Raw genomic sequence first — 20,057 nt, forward strand, 5'->3', positions numbered from 1 at the left:
AGACAGGCACACAGGCTAAGAATGAGCAGCCCCTTTCATCTGGACACACGATTTACGGAACAAAAAAAGATTTCTGAGGTGCCGTGCTGTGTATTAGAAGATTCAAACATCGATCTCAATGACTCTATCTTTGCTTCACGTTCCATATGGTTTTCAAAACTGTTCCCTGTCCTTCACCACGTGGGTTTCTCAGCCCCTCCGCAGGGGTCACATAATTACTTCACTTCACACACCGAACACAGGCCCACACAGGTCAGCGGGGCCCGAAAGTCACGGGTTAGTAAGCAGCTTGGGACTCAGAAAGCAACAGGGACGTCACCTTCGGGGGACAAGAGCACGCCAAGTACCCAGATCACGTCCCCGTGCAGGCCAACTGCGTGCAGGGTCCCGGGGGCGCACGAGTGCACACTCGTTACGGGGTGCAGGGGGCTGCGGCCCCGAATCTGCGTACAGCACGGCCAAATGGATCGTATTCTCTACTGTACGGATGACACAACAGACTCGGGAGTGAAACACTGTCCGTGCATTAGTGCGAAGAGGTGGAGGGGAAGGGAGAGGGGGGCAGACGGGGGGAGGGAGGGAAGCGCACTCAGTGGTGAGCGGTCCGCCGGTAACCCACCAGGAAACAAACAGACGGCCACGGACCCCCAGGAGACCTTTCTGTGATTCCTTCTGTCCCCCGACGACGGACGACCTTGCTACACGCTTGAAACTACGATTTCATCTCTGTCTTCCCTAAAACTGATGGCATTTTTGGACGCCAGAGAAAAGACAAGAGAACAGGAAGCATCAGGCATCAGACCTCATCCTCTGCTAGAGATGCGACAGACCCGGAGACTCGGTGGGTACCGGGTGGTCAGCGGGCCTCGCGGGGCTGACCTCGGCCCTGAGAGACGGTGGTCTGACACAAGGGAAGGTGAGGAGGCACGTCCCGGAGCTGTGGAGGCCAAGGGAAGGAGGGCATGGTGAACACACCGGTGTGGCCAGAACGAGGGGGTCTGTGCAGGGAAACAAGCGGAAGCTGAGTTAGGCCACAACGTGGGGGCTGGGAGTGCCAAACTGAATGAGTTTGGAGTCTGCCCCTGCGGCCACGGACAGGCCCCACAGGAAAGCCGGCAGGGCGAGGTCCGGGCCATGCTGCTGGTGGCCGTAACGTGTGCCGGGTGGGCTGGAAAAGTTAAAGGTCCGTGCGGGGCCTCACCCCACTGGCCTGTGGCAGGCACACAGGGCCCAAGCTAGGGGACCGGAATCAGAAGGAAGTCAGGACGACGCTGGAAAAGAGAACACAGACAGAAACTGGGCCAGAGAGAGGGGGCCGAGAGGGGAGGGAGGATGATCACAACTCGGAACACGTCATGCAGCGGGATACCTCTGGCTTGTGCGTAGAAGACGTGACACAAGGCGGGTCCGGGGCATGGGAGAACATCACAAAGGTGGGGCTGGAGACACAAACGGAGCCATCATCTTCCAGAAGGGCGGCTGACCCCACAAGGTGAGCGCACGCCCAGGACAAAGACTACAGAGGAGAGGAAGGGCAACAGACGTCCTCACACGAAGACGGTACTTTATTAAATGGAAACGGTCATCCCGTCTCTGCCCAGCAAGTGCTCCTTTCCCTCCATTCTTCCACAGACGTTCCCGAAGGTGAAGGAAACACAGACGTGGATACGAGCACCAGGCAATTCCCCAGCTCCCTGTAAGTGCTGGCACTTTTTAAAGTTACTTTAAACTAGCATTATGTGTGTCAACATCACTTTCCGCAGCGTGACCATAAAATCGCCAGTAGGGATGCGCCTGGGTGGCTCAGTGGGTTAAGCGTCTGACTCCGACTTCCGCTCAGGTCATGCTCTCACGGTTCGTGGGTCTGAGCCCTGCATCGGCCTTCCTGCTGACAGCTCGGAGCCGGCTTCGGATCCTCTCTCTCTCCCTCTCTCTGCTCCTCCCCCGTGCGCGCGCTCTCTCTCTCTCTCTCCCTCTCTCAAAAATAAACATTTAGAAATGAATAAAACGTGAAAACTTGCAAGGAGAGAATCTAAAGATGAGCTCCCAAGGGAAGCAATGCAGCGTTTGCTTTCAGAGCAGAGGAGATGCGCAATCCAAGTCCAGACTCCAAGTAACGTCTCCACTGAGTGCCCTGGGGCTCTCTGAGCAGCACACGGAGGTTCCTAGGCCTGCTCCACGGGACGGATCCACCCGGAAGCTGCTTAATAAACAGGCTACTTCGCTAACGCTCACAGGTTCTCTGGAAAACACCTCACCTCCAGGCAGCGCCTCACCCTTTCACGGTGACGACACGGTGGGGGGCAGAGAGGGCGGCACCGGCCACTCAAGGGCACGGGCAAAGCACACAGAGCCGATGGACGGTAATGTGCTTTAAGCAATCTCTTCATTCATCGTCAAGCCTTGCTGGGAACAAGTATTTCCAGAGTTTGCACAAGAAAGCCACCTTGGAGTGTACATTCTTTCCAACTCCCTCCCTCTGTTCTAACCGCCACCTACCTCCACGGGCCTTCCTCACCACTACAGGTGACCACACACCTATCACAAAGACAACATTTCTGTTTGTGAACCTCTCTCGTACTTTCTCCTCGAAATGCACTACAGATCATCAGGCACCCTCCACTTGAGAACGGACAGTTCAGCCTTCTCAAGGGAGAAGCAATAACACAGGGCCGTGGCATTACAGAAGAGATGAGGGAAGGAAGAACATCAGACAACCCATTTCAATCTCTACTTGACAAGTGCTTTCTTCCTTTCTTTCCAGGGGGAAGTGGGGCACAGGGCAGACGGACGCGGCAGGCTTCCCGGATGACCCCAGCCGGGGTGTGCACGAGGAAATGCCTACCTGCCGTCTTCAGATGGCTTTACAGACACAACCGTCAGTGTCGTGAGTCGGCCGGCGACATCTGTCACCTGTCTGGCCACCCAGCCTCCGTGCCCCCTTCCCTCCCTCCAGGAAGAGCCCCAGGCCCCCAATCGCTGTCAGGGTCCGCACTACGCACAGGAGGGAACACGCACCCGAGCAGGACACACAGCTTCACCGGAGCCCTTCACAGCAGGACCGGGCTCCCACCTTCCCAGTCCCCAGGGTGACTCACTCCTCTGCACGGATCCCCCAGGTAGGTCTGGGACCAGGCCCCTGGACTCGGCACGCTCGCTCTCCCCACGACATCGTCACAACAGAGGGCCCCAACCACGTTTCTCAGCGCGGGTCCAAAGCACACCAGCTCCAAGTGGGAATACCCCGCACTGAGGACGTGCTGGGGGAGGACACCGTCACTGGGCACGGCACGTGTCCACGGTGCTTGCCCGTTCCCACGGCGCTCACGGTTACCTCTGGAAATCCTACAGAAAAGCACTTTCCACCGTACCGAGCTTCCTTGTGTGGCTCACCGGTGACTGTGGGAATACTGCCCACGTTCGCTACCGCTTCTCAATTACACGGGCTCTCGAGGGGTCTTCAGGGAGGCACCGTGGTCACCGTCCCCATGCTCTGCCGCTCGGGCCCAGCAGGAACCTCCCTCTGAGCACGGGCTGCAGACCACACAGCACGAGAAAGCAGTTCCCTACGAACCATGCACGCAGGGACAGCGGAGAAAACACCTGTCCTTTCCCTTCAGACACCTGCCTCCCTGCCCTTCACCCACTCACGGTTCCTGCCGGACAGCTAAAGGGCGTGGACAGGCCGCAAGGGGGAAACGTGCCAGAAGCACCCCCACCCGGGCCCCGTCTGTGGGGAGGACAGAAGGGAGGGGTGCGGGGGACGCTGACTCCATACGGGCCCCAGCGCTGACATCCGAGCCCCGAGGACCAGCAGGAGGGAAAGTACAGGAGGCCCCCAGACGTCTCTATGCCCCCGGGCCTTCCTCTGGAAGACAGGGCAGCGAACAACAAGGTGCACAGTATATAGTCTCACAGTGAGGACGTGATCCCACACGGAGGCCCGGAGGCCATCAGTCCTGGCTATGGACTCACTCAGTCTCCAGACACCCGCCGGCCCAGCCCTTGAGCGGTGCAGCAAAGGGCAGCCGCTCGGGAATGTCTGCTAGATCACGAGGCTGCTGCCCCCAGGGTACTGACGAGGGTACTGACGAGGCCGCTGGAGGCTCGGGGAGGAGGCGACCAGGGAGGGACAGCCGGGGACAGACCGTGGGCCCACGCTGACCGAGCAGTGCGTGCGGGGAGCAGGTGGGACCTACCCGCAGACCCAGGCCGAAGCAGAAGCGATGGGGTGGCGGACGCCCGCACACCTGCTTCCGGGCATCTGTCCGCCTGGGGACAGGGACGCACCTGCTTGCGGAAGAATCTGCCCAAGGACTCAGTTTGCAGGGAGACTCCCTGGGTGCAGGTGAGGGGGCGGGGCTGCAGAGAGCAAGGGAAACTCTGCAGACTTTCTCCAGCCCTTCCCATCCGCGGGATGTCACCGACGAGCCCTGAATCAACATCCAGGCTAGTCAAACCCATCTTGCCTGCCACTGCTCCCTTTCTATCTCGGGGCCCACAGGACACCGCGGCCTTACCTGTCACCCACGTTTCCCCATAAATCATTTTCAGGTGGGGGAAGTGCATGCCCTCGCTTCCGAACAGCACCTGCAGACTTCGAGAGAGACCGATGGCTCGGAAACACTGATGAGCCTCAAGGAGAACTTTCACTTTCACACACAGGATTCAACGTCAGCATGCCATTGCGCAAAACCAATTTTTGGTATTACTGTTGGCAAACGTCTCAAACCAGATAGGCAGGAGGGATAATCAGCCCATTTGCAGAGCAGAAAAACTTGGAAATGCAAGACATGTTTCAAACTCCCAAGTTGATTTTCTTTTTTTCTTTTTCCCCAAATTGATTTTCAGAACAAAATGACATTTCTTCCTCAGAACAAGAATGACACCCTGAAAGCCAAGGGTAAAAACTCCACGGGCGGGCCTTCCCTGCCAAGTGAGCCACAATCCCAGGCTGCAGAATTCAGCCAAGAGCCTGTTTCTAGCTGCAGGGAAAAAACCTACAAAGTGGAAACATTTTGTCCACATCTCTAAATGCGCATCAGCAAGTGCCAACAAGGCTTTAGCTGCGCCTCATTCCTGAAAGAGAAGAGGGCACCATGACTGATGGCTCCAGGGCAACAGGCAAAACCCAGGACCAGCTCGTGCAAACCAGGACTCGGGGCCACCGTACCGGTAAGAGGTAAGAGGTAGGTGGCTCGGGGACAGGAGGAGTAAGACTGAGACTGCCTTTTTCTACAGTTCTGACTGCTAAACCATGTAAACAATGAAGTCCAAAAGAAAGACTCAAACCCTAAAATTAAGAATAATCAGAAACAGGGGCACCTGGGTGGTTCAGTGGGTTAAGCATCTGACTCTTGATTTGGGCTCAGGTCATGAGCCCATGGTACCTGGGTCTGAGCCCCACGTCAGGGGCTCTCTCCCCCTCTCTGTGCCCCTTCCCTGTGCCTGCACTCTCTCTGGCTCTCAAAATAAATAAGTAAACTCAAAAAAAAAAAAAAGAATACACAGCACAGATAACCCTAGTATCAAATTGTGTATGGTTATGTCACCAATGACAGCGCTTTAGATCTCACTGTTCCAAGTGCACGGTCTTGGGACACATTGTTTCCAAGAGCCAGGAGAAGTGCAAAGACATTCCGCAACGTCGCTGCGCAGGATGACTAAAGCGACATGGCATCACGAACTGAACCTGTTCGTGCGTATCAAGGAAACACGACAGACATCACGAGAAGTCAAAGCTGTTTAAGAGACAGGAGACACCAACATGAAATTGATCAGGGGGAAACGAAGGTTTATTGTGAACAGAAGAAACACCAACATGAAATCCAAGTTTCGCTTCTTACAAATATTTGTGTCTGGCTCTGTCTCCTGAAAGGACCTCAATGATGCCAACCCCAGCGACAATGAGCATGCCTAGCTCATTTGGATTTCCAAGCGTCACTTCCACACCAAAAGGAACCCAGGCTCCTCAGAGGAAGGATTTCAGATCTGAGGCAGGAAAACCACAAAGTGAGCCTGGGACAAATTCTTGTGCCAGAAAACTGAGTCACGTTCAAAGACTAACAGGGCCCTGGCCAAAGGACACGGGAGCCACTCTGAGGGGGACAGCAGAGTACCTAAGGAATAGGGATGATAACGGACCGTGGCACACTAAGGAAACACAAATCCGAGTGTCCACAGCAATTCCAAGGAGAGAAGAATGACAGGAGTGCTCTTCACGGAAGAGGGCAGAGGCCGAACGATCCCCTCTGTAGCCCCCACGCGAGAATGGGTGTGCGCAGGATGCCAGGGACAACGCGGCCCACGGGGAGTGCCCCAGGGACTAGGGCTGTCACAGGCTCCGGAGGGGGTGCACAGAGAGACTCGGAGGGGTCTGGCATCATCTGGCAGTCCAATGATCCTACCTCCGACCACCAGAACGGGGCACCGGAAACCACGAGCCTCCGGAGGCGATGCCCAAAACGGGGGAGACGAGGTAAGGCTGGAGGGCCAAAGTGAGAGGCCTTAAAGACCCGTGGGACGGGGTTACGCGGCATTTACACGGCAATACGGTTTATAACCAGCATGTTACCCCTATGATTGCCTAACCAACAAGACACGTAAGTACAGCAAACTGCTAACGGCAAGGTCACTGCCTGCAGTCTCCTCCTCCCTCTGGATAAGAGCGCTTTCCCCAGCAGGAACACTGCCCGTCAGAATACGAGTTTTTTTTTTTTTTTTAATGTTCATTCATTTTTTAGAGAGACAGAGACAGAGTGTGAGAGGGGAGGGGCAGAGACAGAGGGAGACACAGAATCCAAAGCAGGCTCCAGGCTCTGAGCTGTCAGCACAGGGCCCGGCGCGGGGCTCGAACCCACGGACCGCGAGATCATGACCCGACCCGAAGCTGGCCGCTTAACCGACGGAGCCACCCAGGAGCAGAACAGGAGCGGTTTGGAGGGTCCTTGTACACAGGGCAGACATGAGTCCCCAAACGGGCTAGTTACCGAGTTGCTCAGCAACACTCAGCACTAAGGGCCAGCAGGCAGGACACAGGTTCAGGAAGAAAGGCCGTCTTCTCAGAGAGCGTGGCGTACTGTACACGGATGGGGCAGGACGCCGGCATCTCTGCCCGGCGGGAGGCGCCCCCCGCCCCACAGCCAAGCTCTGCGAGGCGAGTGGGGCCGGCGCAGGGAAGACCGCAGGACCCGGCCCCTCCCCGAGCCCACCCGAGTGAAGACAGGGTACAGATCTCCAGGGACCTCACAGATGGCCTCTGAGACAGGCAAGCTCCACGCCACAGGACCCACGGACCGGCAGGGAGAGGGAAGAGCAGGAAGGAGGCAAAGCCGTCTCCCTGGCTTCTGACCACCGGACCGGAGGGCAAGCTGCTCCGTTCCCAGGACGAGGCACAGCTGTGGGGCGAGGGCGGTGGCCCCTGCGGAACTCAAAGAGCCCACAGTCCGCCCAGATGGAGCTTCACTACGGGGTGCTCGGAAAGGCGTCCGGGAGACAGAGCGGGGTGGACGCAGGAGAACACAGGGCAGCAGAACCTCCCAAGGAAAACCGCCTCCCCGGGTATGACCCACGCCGACCCATGGGACGCAACGGCCATCCGGCAGCCGCACTGTGCACACGTTCCCCCTATTCCACCGAACCACACACTCCCATGCCCTTCTACTGCCCCGTCAAACCGCATACGTCTCTGGCGAGGTACCTGCAGCACAGACTCGGTGTCAGCACCTGGAACGGTGCCTGCCACGCTCTCAAGAAACAGGGGAATACTTTCACGTACGCCTTGTACCCACACACGTAAAATTACACACGCTGCTTTTAAACATTACGTAGTTCCGTACAGGATATCAAGACGCACACTGTCCTGTGCTTTATGTGATGGGTGATGTGAGGGGCTTGTACCTGTTGCCTAAAGCACGAATCTTACAGCTCAACCCACACTTTAGAAGGAGCCACTCTACCCAACGGCGTCTACACTGCATCCATTCTTGTCTCCTCCCCCAACCCACTATCCACCCAGTACCAGCACCAGCTTTTAAAAAATTCAACCAAATCATGCCAGTCCCTCCCCCTGAGGCCACAATGCCCCGGGGCCCTCAACCGAAAACCCAGCTCCTGGCGGGGCAAGGCTCTGTCCCACCACCAGCTGCCTGGCGCCCCACCTGGCTCCCCTTCCATGGCTTAAAACAAAGCCAGGTTTGTCCTTGACCCCGGCCTCTGCCCCTGCAGTCGCAGTGCTGGGAGAGTGTTCTCTCAGGCCTCAGCCCCTGAGCAATCTCTCCCGAAAAGGCCTCTCGTGGACCACAGTGTGCCAGCAGGCAGCATTTCCTCCTAACTCCTTCCCTCTTTCAGGTGTGCCTCCACCACAGTCTCCAAGGAGCACAGAAGCCGGAGCCCGGAGCCTGTGACGGTGCAGAGTCACCAAGGGGCTCAACAAGGGTGGGCGGTTGTGCCTGTGCAGATGATTCAGGTGCAGCAACACAGAAACCCTTGTGGTGGGGGCTGCACTGCAGTTGAGGGGCATCCCGCCCCCAGCCTGCTTCAGATTCTGGGTCTCCCACTCTCTGCCCCTCCCCTGCTTACACTCTGTCTCTCTCTCTCAAAAACAAACATTAAAAAAAATTAAAAAACAAACAACACTGATCAGACACTGTGATCAAGGCACAGAATAAGTGTCACTTAAGCCATCCATCTCCTCAGCCTGCCCTGTGTGGCCAGATCGTCACCACAAAGCCTGCCCTGGGCGGGCGCCCAGCAGGGGAGGACGGCGGCTCCGGGGGCTGGCCCGCTGACACCAGCACCACTCCACGGACACGGGCTGAGCGTGGGCAAACTGGAGATTCAGATTAGAAGAACGACGGGTACTAGGCCAGGACTAGTGGGTTTCGTTTTCTCCCGTACCAACTGGTGATGACCAACACGTTTACTGTGACTTCTAGGTCTTCCCGCCTTCACTTACACACGTGAGTAGTCTGTAAGCCAACCCATCGCAGACTAGAAAAGACGAATACGATTTTAAGCGTCTCTGAAGGCATCGAAGAGATACTGGGGCGGCCACGACCGGAGGGACTGAGACCGCAAACAAAAGGGAAGCCCACTGAGCCAACTCTAACATTCAGAGTCCTCTCTCTCCCTCAAGGCATTGGATGATTCTGATTTTCATCAGGGATCTGAGACAATATACCAATGAGCTGGAAAGGAAACATAACGGAAAGCCAGGCAGAAAGTCGCAGCTAACCGAGCTCTGGACACCACAAGGAGGCACAGAAAATGACCCCGGCACTCAGCAAGCACGGCCTGAGAAGCTGAGCCTTCAGTGATCTCACGGTGCTGGGGACAAAATAAGCGGGGTTCGGGACCTACCACGAAGGAGGGGCCCTGGGAAACACTCAGGGCCTCCAGATGGAAATCCTGGAGGGTTCCATGGGGGTGGGGGGCAGCGGGAAGGCAGCTCACACTGCACCTTACAAAGCCTGAGCCCCACTCTCAGGTCACTCGTGCCTGACTGGGCCCAGAAGCCTCCCCACGCAGGGTGTGTCGGATGAAATGCCAAAGGAATACAGCTCCACGAAGAGCCTCTACACTTCTCCATAATGTCCCACATGCAATTAAAAAAAAAAAGAAAAGAAAAGGGATGCCTGGGTGGCTCGGTCGGTTAAGCATCCAACTTCGGCTTCGGATTCTGCTTCTCCCTCTCTCTCTGCCCCTCTCCTGCTCATGCTCTCTCTCTCAAAAGTAAATAAACAGTAACAAAAAAAAAAAATTTTTAATAAAACAAGTAAAAAGTAAAGAAAGAAAGAAAGAAAGAAAGAAAGAAAGAAAGAAAGAAAGAAGGAAAGAAAGAAAGAAAGAAAGAAAGAAAGAAAGAAAGAAAGAAAGAAAGAGAGAGGCACAGGGTAGCTCAGGCTAGTCAGTTAAGCATCCAGAACTTGGTTTCCACTCAGGTTTGTAAGTTTGAGCCCTGGGTCGAGCTCTGTGCCCACAGCATGGAGTCTGCTTGGGAGTCTCTCTCTCTTCCTCTTTTTCTGCCCCTCCCCTGCACTCTCTCCCTCTCTCTCAAAATAAATAAGCAAACTTAAAAAAAAAAAACAAGGTATAACATAAGGACCAAAAGAAAAAAAGAACAGAAACAGACCAGGAGGAGACCCATAGACTGGAATTACTGGATGCAAATGTCAACTGTTCAAAAACATATTTGACAAATGGGAAATGTTCAGAGAATCAACACAGATTCTAAAACTGAAAATTATTGTAGCTAAAATAATAGCTCAATCTGTGGGCTTAACATCAGACTAGACACGGGTGAAGAGAGACTCCAGTGAACTGGAAGATAGGTCAGTAAAAAAATATACCTAGACAACAGTCAGAGGAAAAAGTCAAGAAAATAGAGGAGCCCGAGGGACACACAGGACATGGTAAAAAGGTCCAATGAGAACCCTCAAAGTAGAGGAAACACAGAATGGGGAGTACTAGATCCCTACAGAGATAAGAGTCAAAACTTTTCCAAAACTGATAAAAGAACCAATAGAGTGACTCCACAAAGAATGCCTGAGGGAAAAAGATGTTAAAAGTCATGAGAGGAAAAAGATACCACCTTCCATGGGACAACAACACTAGCAGCTGACTTTTCAAGAAAAGGAAAGGAAGCCAGACGATGGATTAGCATCTATAAAATGCTGAACAAAAATAACCACCGACCTGGAAGCCTTTACCTAACAGTTCTTCAAAAGTGAAGGCAAAGTAAAGATTGTTTGGGGGGGGGAAGGACAACTCACCAACCAAAGACACGAACCAAAAGTATTAATGCAGCTCTTTGAGGAAAAGAAGTCTCTGACAGAAACATGAAAAAACAAGGAGTGCGGAACAACTTCACAACAGAAAGGGTAACTATGAGAACAAATCGTAACAAGCATTAACTGCACAACGCCAAAACCAATCTAAAATTTATAAATATTACCCGACAAAGAAGGTGAAGGGGAGCTCAGTGCAGTTCAAGTGTCAAAGGAAAGAGCAGGGTCAGGGAAGGAGTGCAAATACTGAATCAGGCATAAGTTTAAAATGCACCTGCATCTAGCAATATATATATATATTCCAATAACCTAACAGAGAAGTATACAATTTAAAAATACGTCATACTTCTAAAAGACGGCCAGAGAGGGGCACCTGGGTGGCTCAGTTGGTTGAGCGTCCGACTCCGGCCCAGTCATGATCTCACAGTTCGTGAGTTCGAGCCCCACGCCGGGCTCTGTGCTGACGACTCAGAGCCTGGAGCCTGCTTCGGATTCTGTGTCTCCCTCTCTCTCTGCCCCTCCCCAGCTCATGCTCGCACTCTGTCAAAAATAAATTTAAAAAACTTAAAAAAAAAAAATTTAAAAACAAATAAGTAAAAGAAGGCCAGAGAGAAAAAGAACACAGACCAGGTGGGACAAAGAAGAAACTAGTAATACGGTACATGTAAACCAACGTATCAGTCATTACATTTAAACAAACACTCCGAGCAAAAGGTAAAGACTGTCAAATTCATTAAAATAAAACTAAGCATACACCATCCACAAAGGTCCACCTTAAAATGTAAGATCACAGACAGATGAAAGTAAAAGATACCCAAAACCCTACCGAAGAGAAAACCGATGTGGCAAATAGGACCAGGCAATAAAGGAACCTCTAAAGCAAAAAACACTACTAGAGACAAAGAAGAACATTTCGTGACGAAAGTTCCGTCTACCAAGAAAACAAGAGTTCTAAACTTGAATGTACCTATTAGCGCAATCTCAAAATACATAAAAATTGACAAAAATAGAAAAGGAAAAATAGCCACATCCATAATCACGATGGGAGACTTGAAGATTCATCTCTCAGTATCTGACAGAACCGACAACAACAGAAAAACCAAGGGAGGAGGACGGGGCTGTCCGATATGCGGTCACGTGCTTTATTTTAAGTACTTGAAATGAGGCTCCTCCAAACTGCGGTGTGTGGAAAGTATAAAATGCACACCATAGTTTAAAGACAATACGATAAAAGAGAATGCAAAATATTTCATTAGCTTTTTCTCACGCGGACTATACACCGAAATGATATTTTGGACATGCGTGTTAGTAATATTATTAAACTCATTCTCGCCTATTCCTTACTTGATTTAAAGTGGTTACTAGAATCTGAATTACATCATTAACAAACTTTATCTAACCTATAAATATAGAATACTGCATTCCCCACAATACACGTTATTTTCACGTGCCCAAGGAACAGTTAATGAAAATGAATATATGCTAGGCCATTAGGAAAGTCAACTCATCTCAAAGGACTGAAATACTGCAGGGCGTATTTAGGGATTGCATTAGATTAACAGTTTATCTCCTCCCAAAATTCATCACCCCCAAAGTGATGGTATGAAGACAGGGAGACTTCTGGTGGTGACCAGTCATGGGCGGCTGAGAGAGCACCGTCACCCCTGCCACCGCATGAGGACAGGGAGAAGCAGGCTGTCGATGAACCAGGAAGCTGGCTCTCACCTGACACTGAATCTGCAGACGCCTTGATCTTGAGAACTTCCCAGTCTCCTGAACTATAGGAAAGAAGCTTCTGTTGCTTATTAGACAGCCAGCCTATGGTATTTTGTTACAGCCACCCAAAAACACTGAGACAGATACCTTCATGGAATTAAGCTAGAAATCAGCACAAAGAGAACGAGAAAATCCCCCTAAACATCAAGATGCGATATGCTCCTAAAAATTGTTATGAATTAAGAAAAAGATGCCACAATGAAAGTTAGAAAATAGTTTCACATAAAAGACAATAAAAATCTGGCTTATCAAAACTTGGGAGATCAATAAAGGTGTGCTTAAAGGGAACCTTACAGCTTTAAAATACATATATTATAGGGACACCTGGGTGGCTCAATCGGTTGGTGACCAACTCTTGATTTCGGCTCGGGTTATGATCTCAGTGCCACGGGATCGAGCTCCGAGCCAGGCTCCACACTGAGTGAGGAGCCTGTTTGAGATTCTCTCTCTCTCCCTCTGCCTCTCTCTCCCCTGCTCACATTCTCATTCTAAAATGAATAAACAAACAAGCAAATAAGTAAAATACATATACTGGAAGAGAAGAAAGGCTAAAGATCAAATTAAATATTTAGTTCAAGAACTAGAAAAAAGAACAGCAAATACAAAGTAGACAGAAGAAAAAACAGACCAGAAATTAACTCAATAGAAAACAAATATTAAATAGCAGAAATCAAAAGGGCACCCAAGTTGGTTCTCTGAAAAAGAGACAAAGCACCAATTACCAATATCAAGAATTTTTAAAAGGAAGTATCACAACAGATGCTGCAGAAAGGAAGGATATTATAAACTACTTTCCACTTATTACTTGGAAAGTCTAGGTGGTCTGAGCAAATTCCTAGAAAACAAAATGCCTTATCTAAACAGACACAAGAAGAAATATAAAATCAGAAAAATCCTATTTCTATAATAAAAAATATGAATCTGAAATTAAAAACCTTCTCACAACAGCACCAGCAGGTTTTGCCTATCAATTCTTCCAAAAAGTAAACACAAAAAACTTCTTCTGGGAAAGCACAAGGTGTGCTTCCTCCCTTGTTTTATGAGAGCAGCACAACCTTAACCCCAAAGCCCAGCAAGGCCGGTACCAGAAAGTACAACTGAAGACCTGCCTCTCTCATGAATACAGATGCAAGAATCCTAAGCAAAATATTAACAAATAAAATCCAGTGAAAAGAGAATACATATTCTTGGGATTATTCTAGAAGGACAAGAACATTTTTTAAGTTAAACCACATTATAAAAAAAAAAAAAAACAAAAACAAACAAAAAAAAAAACACTTGTCCCAAAAGATGGAGAAATCACATTTAAGAAAATCTAATATAATTTAATTGACGATTAAAAAAAAAAACTTAGGAAACTAAAAATAGAGGAGAATTTTCATATTTTGGTAAAAGTATCCACCAATAAAGCCACGGCAGGTGTCATATGTAGTGGTAAAATACTGAAAGCTTTGGGGCACCTGGGTGCCTCAGTCAGTTAAGTGTCCAACTCTTGATTTCAGCTCAGGTCATGATCTCACAGTTCGTGAGTTCGAGCCCGACATCAGACTCCGTGCTGACAGTGTGGGGTCAGCTTGCGATTCTCTCTCTGTCCCCTTCTCTCTCTGCCCTTACCCCATGCACTCTCTAAATAAATAAATAAGTAAACTTTAATAAATACTAAAGATCACCTTGCTGGAAACCAAAGCAAAAATGAACTATTGGGACCTCATCAAAATAAAAAGCTTCTGCACAGCAAAGGAAACAATCAACAAAACTAAAAGGCATCCGACAGAATGGGAAAAGATATTTGCAGGTGACATATCAGATACAGGCTTAGTATCCAAAATCTATAAAGAACTTATCAAACTCAACACCCAAAAAACAAATAATCCAGTGAAGAAATGGGCAAAAGACATGAACAGACACTTTTCCAAAGAAGACATCCAGATGGCCAACCGACACATGAAAAAATGCTCAACATCACTCATCATCAGGGAAAGACAAATCAAAACCACAATGAGATACCACCTGACACCTGTCAGAATGGCTCACGTTAACAACTCAAGCAACAACAGATGTTGGTGAGGATGTGGAGAGCGAAGATGTCTTTTGCACTGTTGGTGGGAATGCAAACTGATGCCGGCCACGCTGGAAAACAGTCTGGAGGTTCCTCAAAAAACTAAAAATAGAACTACCCTACGACCCAGCAATTGCACTACTAGGTATTTACCCAAGAGATACAGGTGTGCTGTTTCGAAGGGGCATGTGTACCCCCATGTTTATAGCAGCACTATCGACAACGCCCAAAGTATGGAAAGAGCCCAAATGTCCATCGATGGATGAATGGATCAAGAAGATGTGGTGTATATATATATACAATGGAGTCTTACTCGGCAATCAAAAAGAATAAAATTTTGCCATTTGCAACTACATGGATGGAACTAGACTGTATTACGCTAAACGAAATTAGGCAGAGAAAGACAAATATATGACTTCACTCATATGAGAACTTTAAGAGACAAAACTGATGAACATAAGGGAAGGGAAGCAAAAATAATATAAAAACAGGGAGGGGACAAAACAGAAGAGACTCATAAATATGGAGAACAAACTGAGGGTTATGGGAGGGGTTGTGGGAGGGGGGATGGGCTAAATGGGTCAAGGGCACTAAGGAACCTACTCCTGAAATCATGGTTGCACTATACGCTAACTAATTTGGATGTAAATTTTTAAAAATTAATTAATTAAAAAAATCATCTTGCTAATAAAAAAAAATACCGAAAGCCTTTTCTCCAATATCTGGAAGGAGACAAGGACACCTCTTCTCACCACTTCCATTCAACACTGTACTGGAGGCCCTAGCCAGTACAAGGCAAGAAACGTAAAAATGGTTATACTACTTGGAAAAAAACAAAAGAAAGTTACCAAAAGGCAACACTGAGAGAATGGAAGGCAGACACACACAAGAATGTGAAAACATCTGCCATTCACAGATGTTCAAAATACATAGAAAGAATTCCTTCGAATCAATAAAAAACAAAACAGACAACCCAATCATAAAACGGGCAAAAGGCAATTATTTCACAAAAGAAACACGCAAGTGGCCCAGAAGCACACAGGGGCGGGTCCCGAGGGAGCAGCACGTTCGCACCACACCTCCCGGCACCCGGGCCCCAGCACGCAGCTCACACACGAGAACCGGCACCAGCAGGCATCGGCCAGCCCCGAGCGCCCGCGCACCGTTGCTGGTGGGGAACAGACCCACGTGCCACGACTCACGCCCCGCTCCGCCGAGCACACCCCGCAGAGATGTACGTGGATCCGCGGGGCGGCCTCTGCACGAACCGGAGCACCCGCAGGAGAAAGAATAAACCGTGCTGTGCTCACACACTGGGCCCTCGACGGCAGGGGAGGACCGGCACAGCCACACGAGGCAAGCAGGCGCATCGCGCGCGCACAGCGTTGAAGGGTTAGCCCGTCGCGAAGCCAAGAACATGCCAAAGCAATCCCTGGTGAAAGTCAAGACCGTGGTTAGCTCTGGGGGACGGTCGCCGGGAGTGGGCGGGAGGGGAGTTCTGGGAAGCGTGGTAAGGTTCCATTTCTTCATCCAGGTGGTGGTTCCAAGAATGTGTTCGCCGAGCGAAAAGTTCACAATCGTGAATGTACATTTCAGTGAATTTTTCTGATGATGTTACAGTTACAATTTTTTAGAGTATTATTACTCGCGTACAGCACAAGTGCACTCACTTTACTTACGTACCTATCCGCCCACACTATCAGCTGCCAAACGTGAGACGGGGATCAGGAGAGGGAAAGGTCCGGAACAAGTTTACTCAATGGTTCCCGTGTGTCTGAAATGCTGGTCTCCAGTCCTCGGGGGAGGTGGGGAGGCAGGGTGGTGGAGAGGTCCTCAGGTGGGGAGGTAGGACGGTGGGGAGGGGGGAAGAGGGGGAGGGGCGAAGCCACCGTTGCATTCTCCACTCAGCGAAGCACTCCCGGGCTGAAAACAAATCACTGAGCGACTGTGTCACCACCCCCCCTGGTGTGACAACCTCTACTGCACAAAATTGCTGCCCCTTCCATTCTGTCATGATGTGGTGCGTGCTCAGTCTTTCAAAAATCTAGCTGCTCAAACACAGAAGCATTTCATATGCACTTCGGTGCACCACCTCAAGTTCCACTGAAACAAATACAATTACAAAACGAAGAAACAAACAAAACTACGAAAAACGAAAAACGTACAAGCACAACGACATCCTGGTAGAGCTTCACTTGGCCTGCGCTCTTGAGCTCGCGGAAATAAAACCTGGCCCGGACACTCCAGATGATTTGTGAGGCTCCTGTGAGAAAGCCGTGACGGTTGTCTGCCCCAAAAGAAAACGAGCGCTACAGGAATAACGTCAGGTTATTGTTGTTAAAAAGGAAATGCAAACGTTGGGCTTATCGATCTTTCAGGAGAGCGGACTGCAGCCAAGAAACGCATTCAGGCTAGCAATTATTCATTTACCACCTGCGCACTGCAGACCCGCACACGCGTGTACGCGGGATCCCGGGTAAGCCGAGGGACGCCAACGTGGCGCGTGAACACCCAAGCAGCCCCCGTGCCTCCCGCGCGCTCGGTGCCACTCACCTTCCGCCTGCCTGGGCGACGCTTTCGGCCCTCACCTACCATTACATCCTCGCTCAGCTCCGCCAGAAAAAGCCACGACACGCCAGGCCCGGGGTAACCTACTCAGACCAACAGCTTCAGTGTTCTCTCAAGCTTTACGATTCCCATCAGCCACAGGGAAAGTTCCAAAGGAATTAATCTCAGTCTCACAGCCCCCATAACAACTTCGGTTTATAAAACACGGGTGTTCGTATAAAGACGGCCTGTGAAAATATCCTTCCTGGGAAATCAATCCAGTCTGTCCATTAAATTTCATTAGAAAACTGGAAATCTGTGACAAAACCCGGGAGAAGTACACGTGCAGCAGGAAATGGCCTAAGATGACAGAAGAGAAGGCACCACGCAGCTTGGTTGCCTCACGGCCCTTTCCCAAAATCTCTAGGGCGGCGTCCCCCATCTCCACGGTTCCTCCTGCTTCCCGAGGAAAGGGACAAGCGTTACGAGGCGCACAGAGTAAAGCGCCTGACTTTAGAGCACCGCGGACTCTGTTCCCCGCCGGGGGGTCAACTCTGTCCGAATGTGACTTACGAAAACCAGGACCACCACTTCACAGATGGTTACGCACGACACTCACCCAAAATATTAACACCACGAAAGCCGATACTGAGACACAACGTTTAGAAGGAGAAAGTCTGAGAGGGTGCAGGTGAAAAGCATCCGTACCTGTGGAAGGGCAGTGTTGAGCTGTCTCTGCAAGGAATCTCTTTCATGACCGACCTCATGCAACTTCCCCTGGGTCAACGCCAGCGTTTCCTGAGTCTCTCGCAGCGTGTCCAGGAGACGGTCCCTCTCCTCCAGCATGGACACCATCAACTGCTCAAAGTGGGAATCTGCATCCGGCTGCGAAGGGGAGCCCGACCCGTGGGTCCCGCTTCCTCCGGGCGGGCCTTCTGCCTCACTGATGGTTGGCATCACCTCGCACATCATCTTGAAATAAAAGACCCAGGCTACAGTCATCAAGCGCAAACTAAAGGCTCCCACAAACCTGCAACTTTACGGCTATCTGTAGCTAATAACTGAAAGGTCGGCGGCCTCGTTACTCTCAGAGCTGGCTGTTCCGCTCTGAACAGACGAGAAGTCGGGAAAACACCAAGCCTAAGTGCCAGAACACGTGAGATGAACACGTCTGTACGGACAATAATCCAGTTTAGGGGTAAAGACCCAAGCCTACCCCTCCCCTAAAGGACAAACCCTGTGGCATTTTGTTTGCAAAGCTGTACTTTCTAGTTGTTGAAAACAAGTGTGCTTCTGTAAACTTTTTTTTTTCCCGATTTCCCGGTGGGGGGAGAGAAAAAGTCAACACGCATGCCACCCAATCATTTTTCAGGAAGAGCACAGAAGGAGCATACAGCCAGTAAACCTGACAAGTACAAAATCCATCAGGCATCTTACAGGAATGTGTGCAGTCAGCTCCCGAGGAGGGCTGACGGCTCCCCGAATTCTCGGGCTGGATCTGGTGCAGCGCTAAAAGGAACTGGATTCCTTAAGGGCCGGGAAAGGTGTTTTCCAACGGCTGCAAACGAGCAACGGCCAGTCAACCTAACTTACGTAAGTTAACAGCCAGAAACAAAAAAGAGAGAGAGAGAGGAGGAGAAAGAAAACTTCCACAAATGAAGCAGGTCGCTCCGGCCGCGGGCGGCCAGGAAGGAAGGAAAAGTGAAAGGGGAGACTACGAGCCGCTCCGAAGGGTCTCCAACCGCACGCCGGCACGAGGGCCGGGGGGTCCGGTTCCCGAGGCTGCGCCCGGGACAAGGCGATGCCCAGGGCTGCGCGCCGGACGGCGACAACGACCTCCGCCCCACTCGCGGCCGCGCCGGGCGCCGCAGAGCGGCCGGACCCCGGGGCGGCGACAGCCGCCGCCAAACGGAGCGCAGCCCGGGTCGCTGCTTCTCCCGGCCACAGGTCCTCGGGCCCCGCGCCCGGCGCCGGGGTGACCGAGTGACCGGGACCACCGGGGCGCCGCGGTCAGGGGAGGGAGCGGCGCGCGGCCGCAGGAGCCCGTCCCTCGGGGCGCGTCCGCCGGGGGTCCCGGCCGGGGAAAAGGGGGGGGGCTGACAGCGAGCGCCGAGCAGCCGCCGCGGGGAGGGGGCCGGCGCCCGGGGCGACCTCGGCCCCGCTCCGCCCCGAGCCCGCCTCGGTGTCCCGCTCCCTTACCTTGCTCGCCGGCGGGAGCGGGCGAGGCTCCGCGGCGGTCGCGGGCGGCTGCTCGCTCCGGGCGAGCTCGGGGCCCGACGAAGGCAGCCCGCGCCCGCGCCCGCCGGCCCCGGGCCCGCAGCCCCCAGTCACTAAGGCCGGCCCGCGGCCGGACACTGGCGGAGCGCAGGAGGAGCGGGCCCGGCTGCGCGTCGCCGGCGTCAACGTGCCCGACGTCGGGCGCGTCGGCGTGGCGTCAGCGCCGAGCGCCGCAGGCCGGCCCCGCCCCCTGCGAGGAGAGCCGCGGAGGCCGAGTGCGCAAGCGCCGCCCTCTCGGGTGGGCGGGGCGGGCCTCCCGGGAGCCGATTGGCTGGGTGCCGCCGGAGCCCCGCCCCTGCCCAGGTAGGGGCGGGGGGTCTCCCCGCGGGAGCCGCGGCTCGGGGCTGAGGTCTGGCTCTCCGAGGGCACCTGCGCCACGTATCCTCCTACAGCCGCGGGGACGCCGAAGGCCGTTACCGAGCGTCCTCTGTGCATCAGGTTCTGCGCCAGACCCTTCCCAGACGCCACGTCCACACACCTTACCGGACGGCGCGCCCAGGCGCGAGTCACCTGCTGGCGGCGGCTCCTGGGGACAGACGCACCAGGACACGCGGTTTCTATGTAGGGCCCCCTCTCCGAGGCTTACCTGCTATACCTGCGGAGGCCCAGGC

At 52.3% G+C, this 20,057-nt stretch overlaps 1 protein-coding gene across 8 annotated transcripts in view; it reads right to left on the reverse strand.

Moving 5' to 3' along the window:
* The window catches only part of PPFIA1 (PTPRF interacting protein alpha 1), a 90,192-nt gene extending 70,617 nt beyond the window's left edge, over positions 1-19,575 (reverse strand). For 3 of the 8 annotated variants that reach the window (XM_053202790.1, XM_053202788.1, XM_053202787.1), the window contains exons 1-2: positions 19,369-19,574; positions 17,878-18,141 (exon numbers count right to left, since the gene is read on the reverse strand). In XM_053202790.1, coding sequence (XP_053058765.1) covers positions 17,878-18,141 — 264 coding nt within the window. In that variant the 5' untranslated portion in view covers positions 19,369-19,574. Of the gene's footprint in view, positions 1-17,877; positions 18,142-19,368 lie in introns of all 8 variants that reach the window. The other 5 variants (XM_053202793.1, XM_053202792.1, XM_053202791.1 and 2 more) reach the window with 3 other exon arrangements.
* Between the last annotated feature and the right edge of the window lie 482 nt (positions 19,576-20,057).

Source organism: Acinonyx jubatus, chromosome D1, assembly GCF_027475565.1.
Source record: "Acinonyx jubatus isolate Ajub_Pintada_27869175 chromosome D1, VMU_Ajub_asm_v1.0, whole genome shotgun sequence".
NCBI classification, from domain to species: domain Eukaryota; kingdom Metazoa; phylum Chordata; class Mammalia; order Carnivora; family Felidae; genus Acinonyx; species Acinonyx jubatus.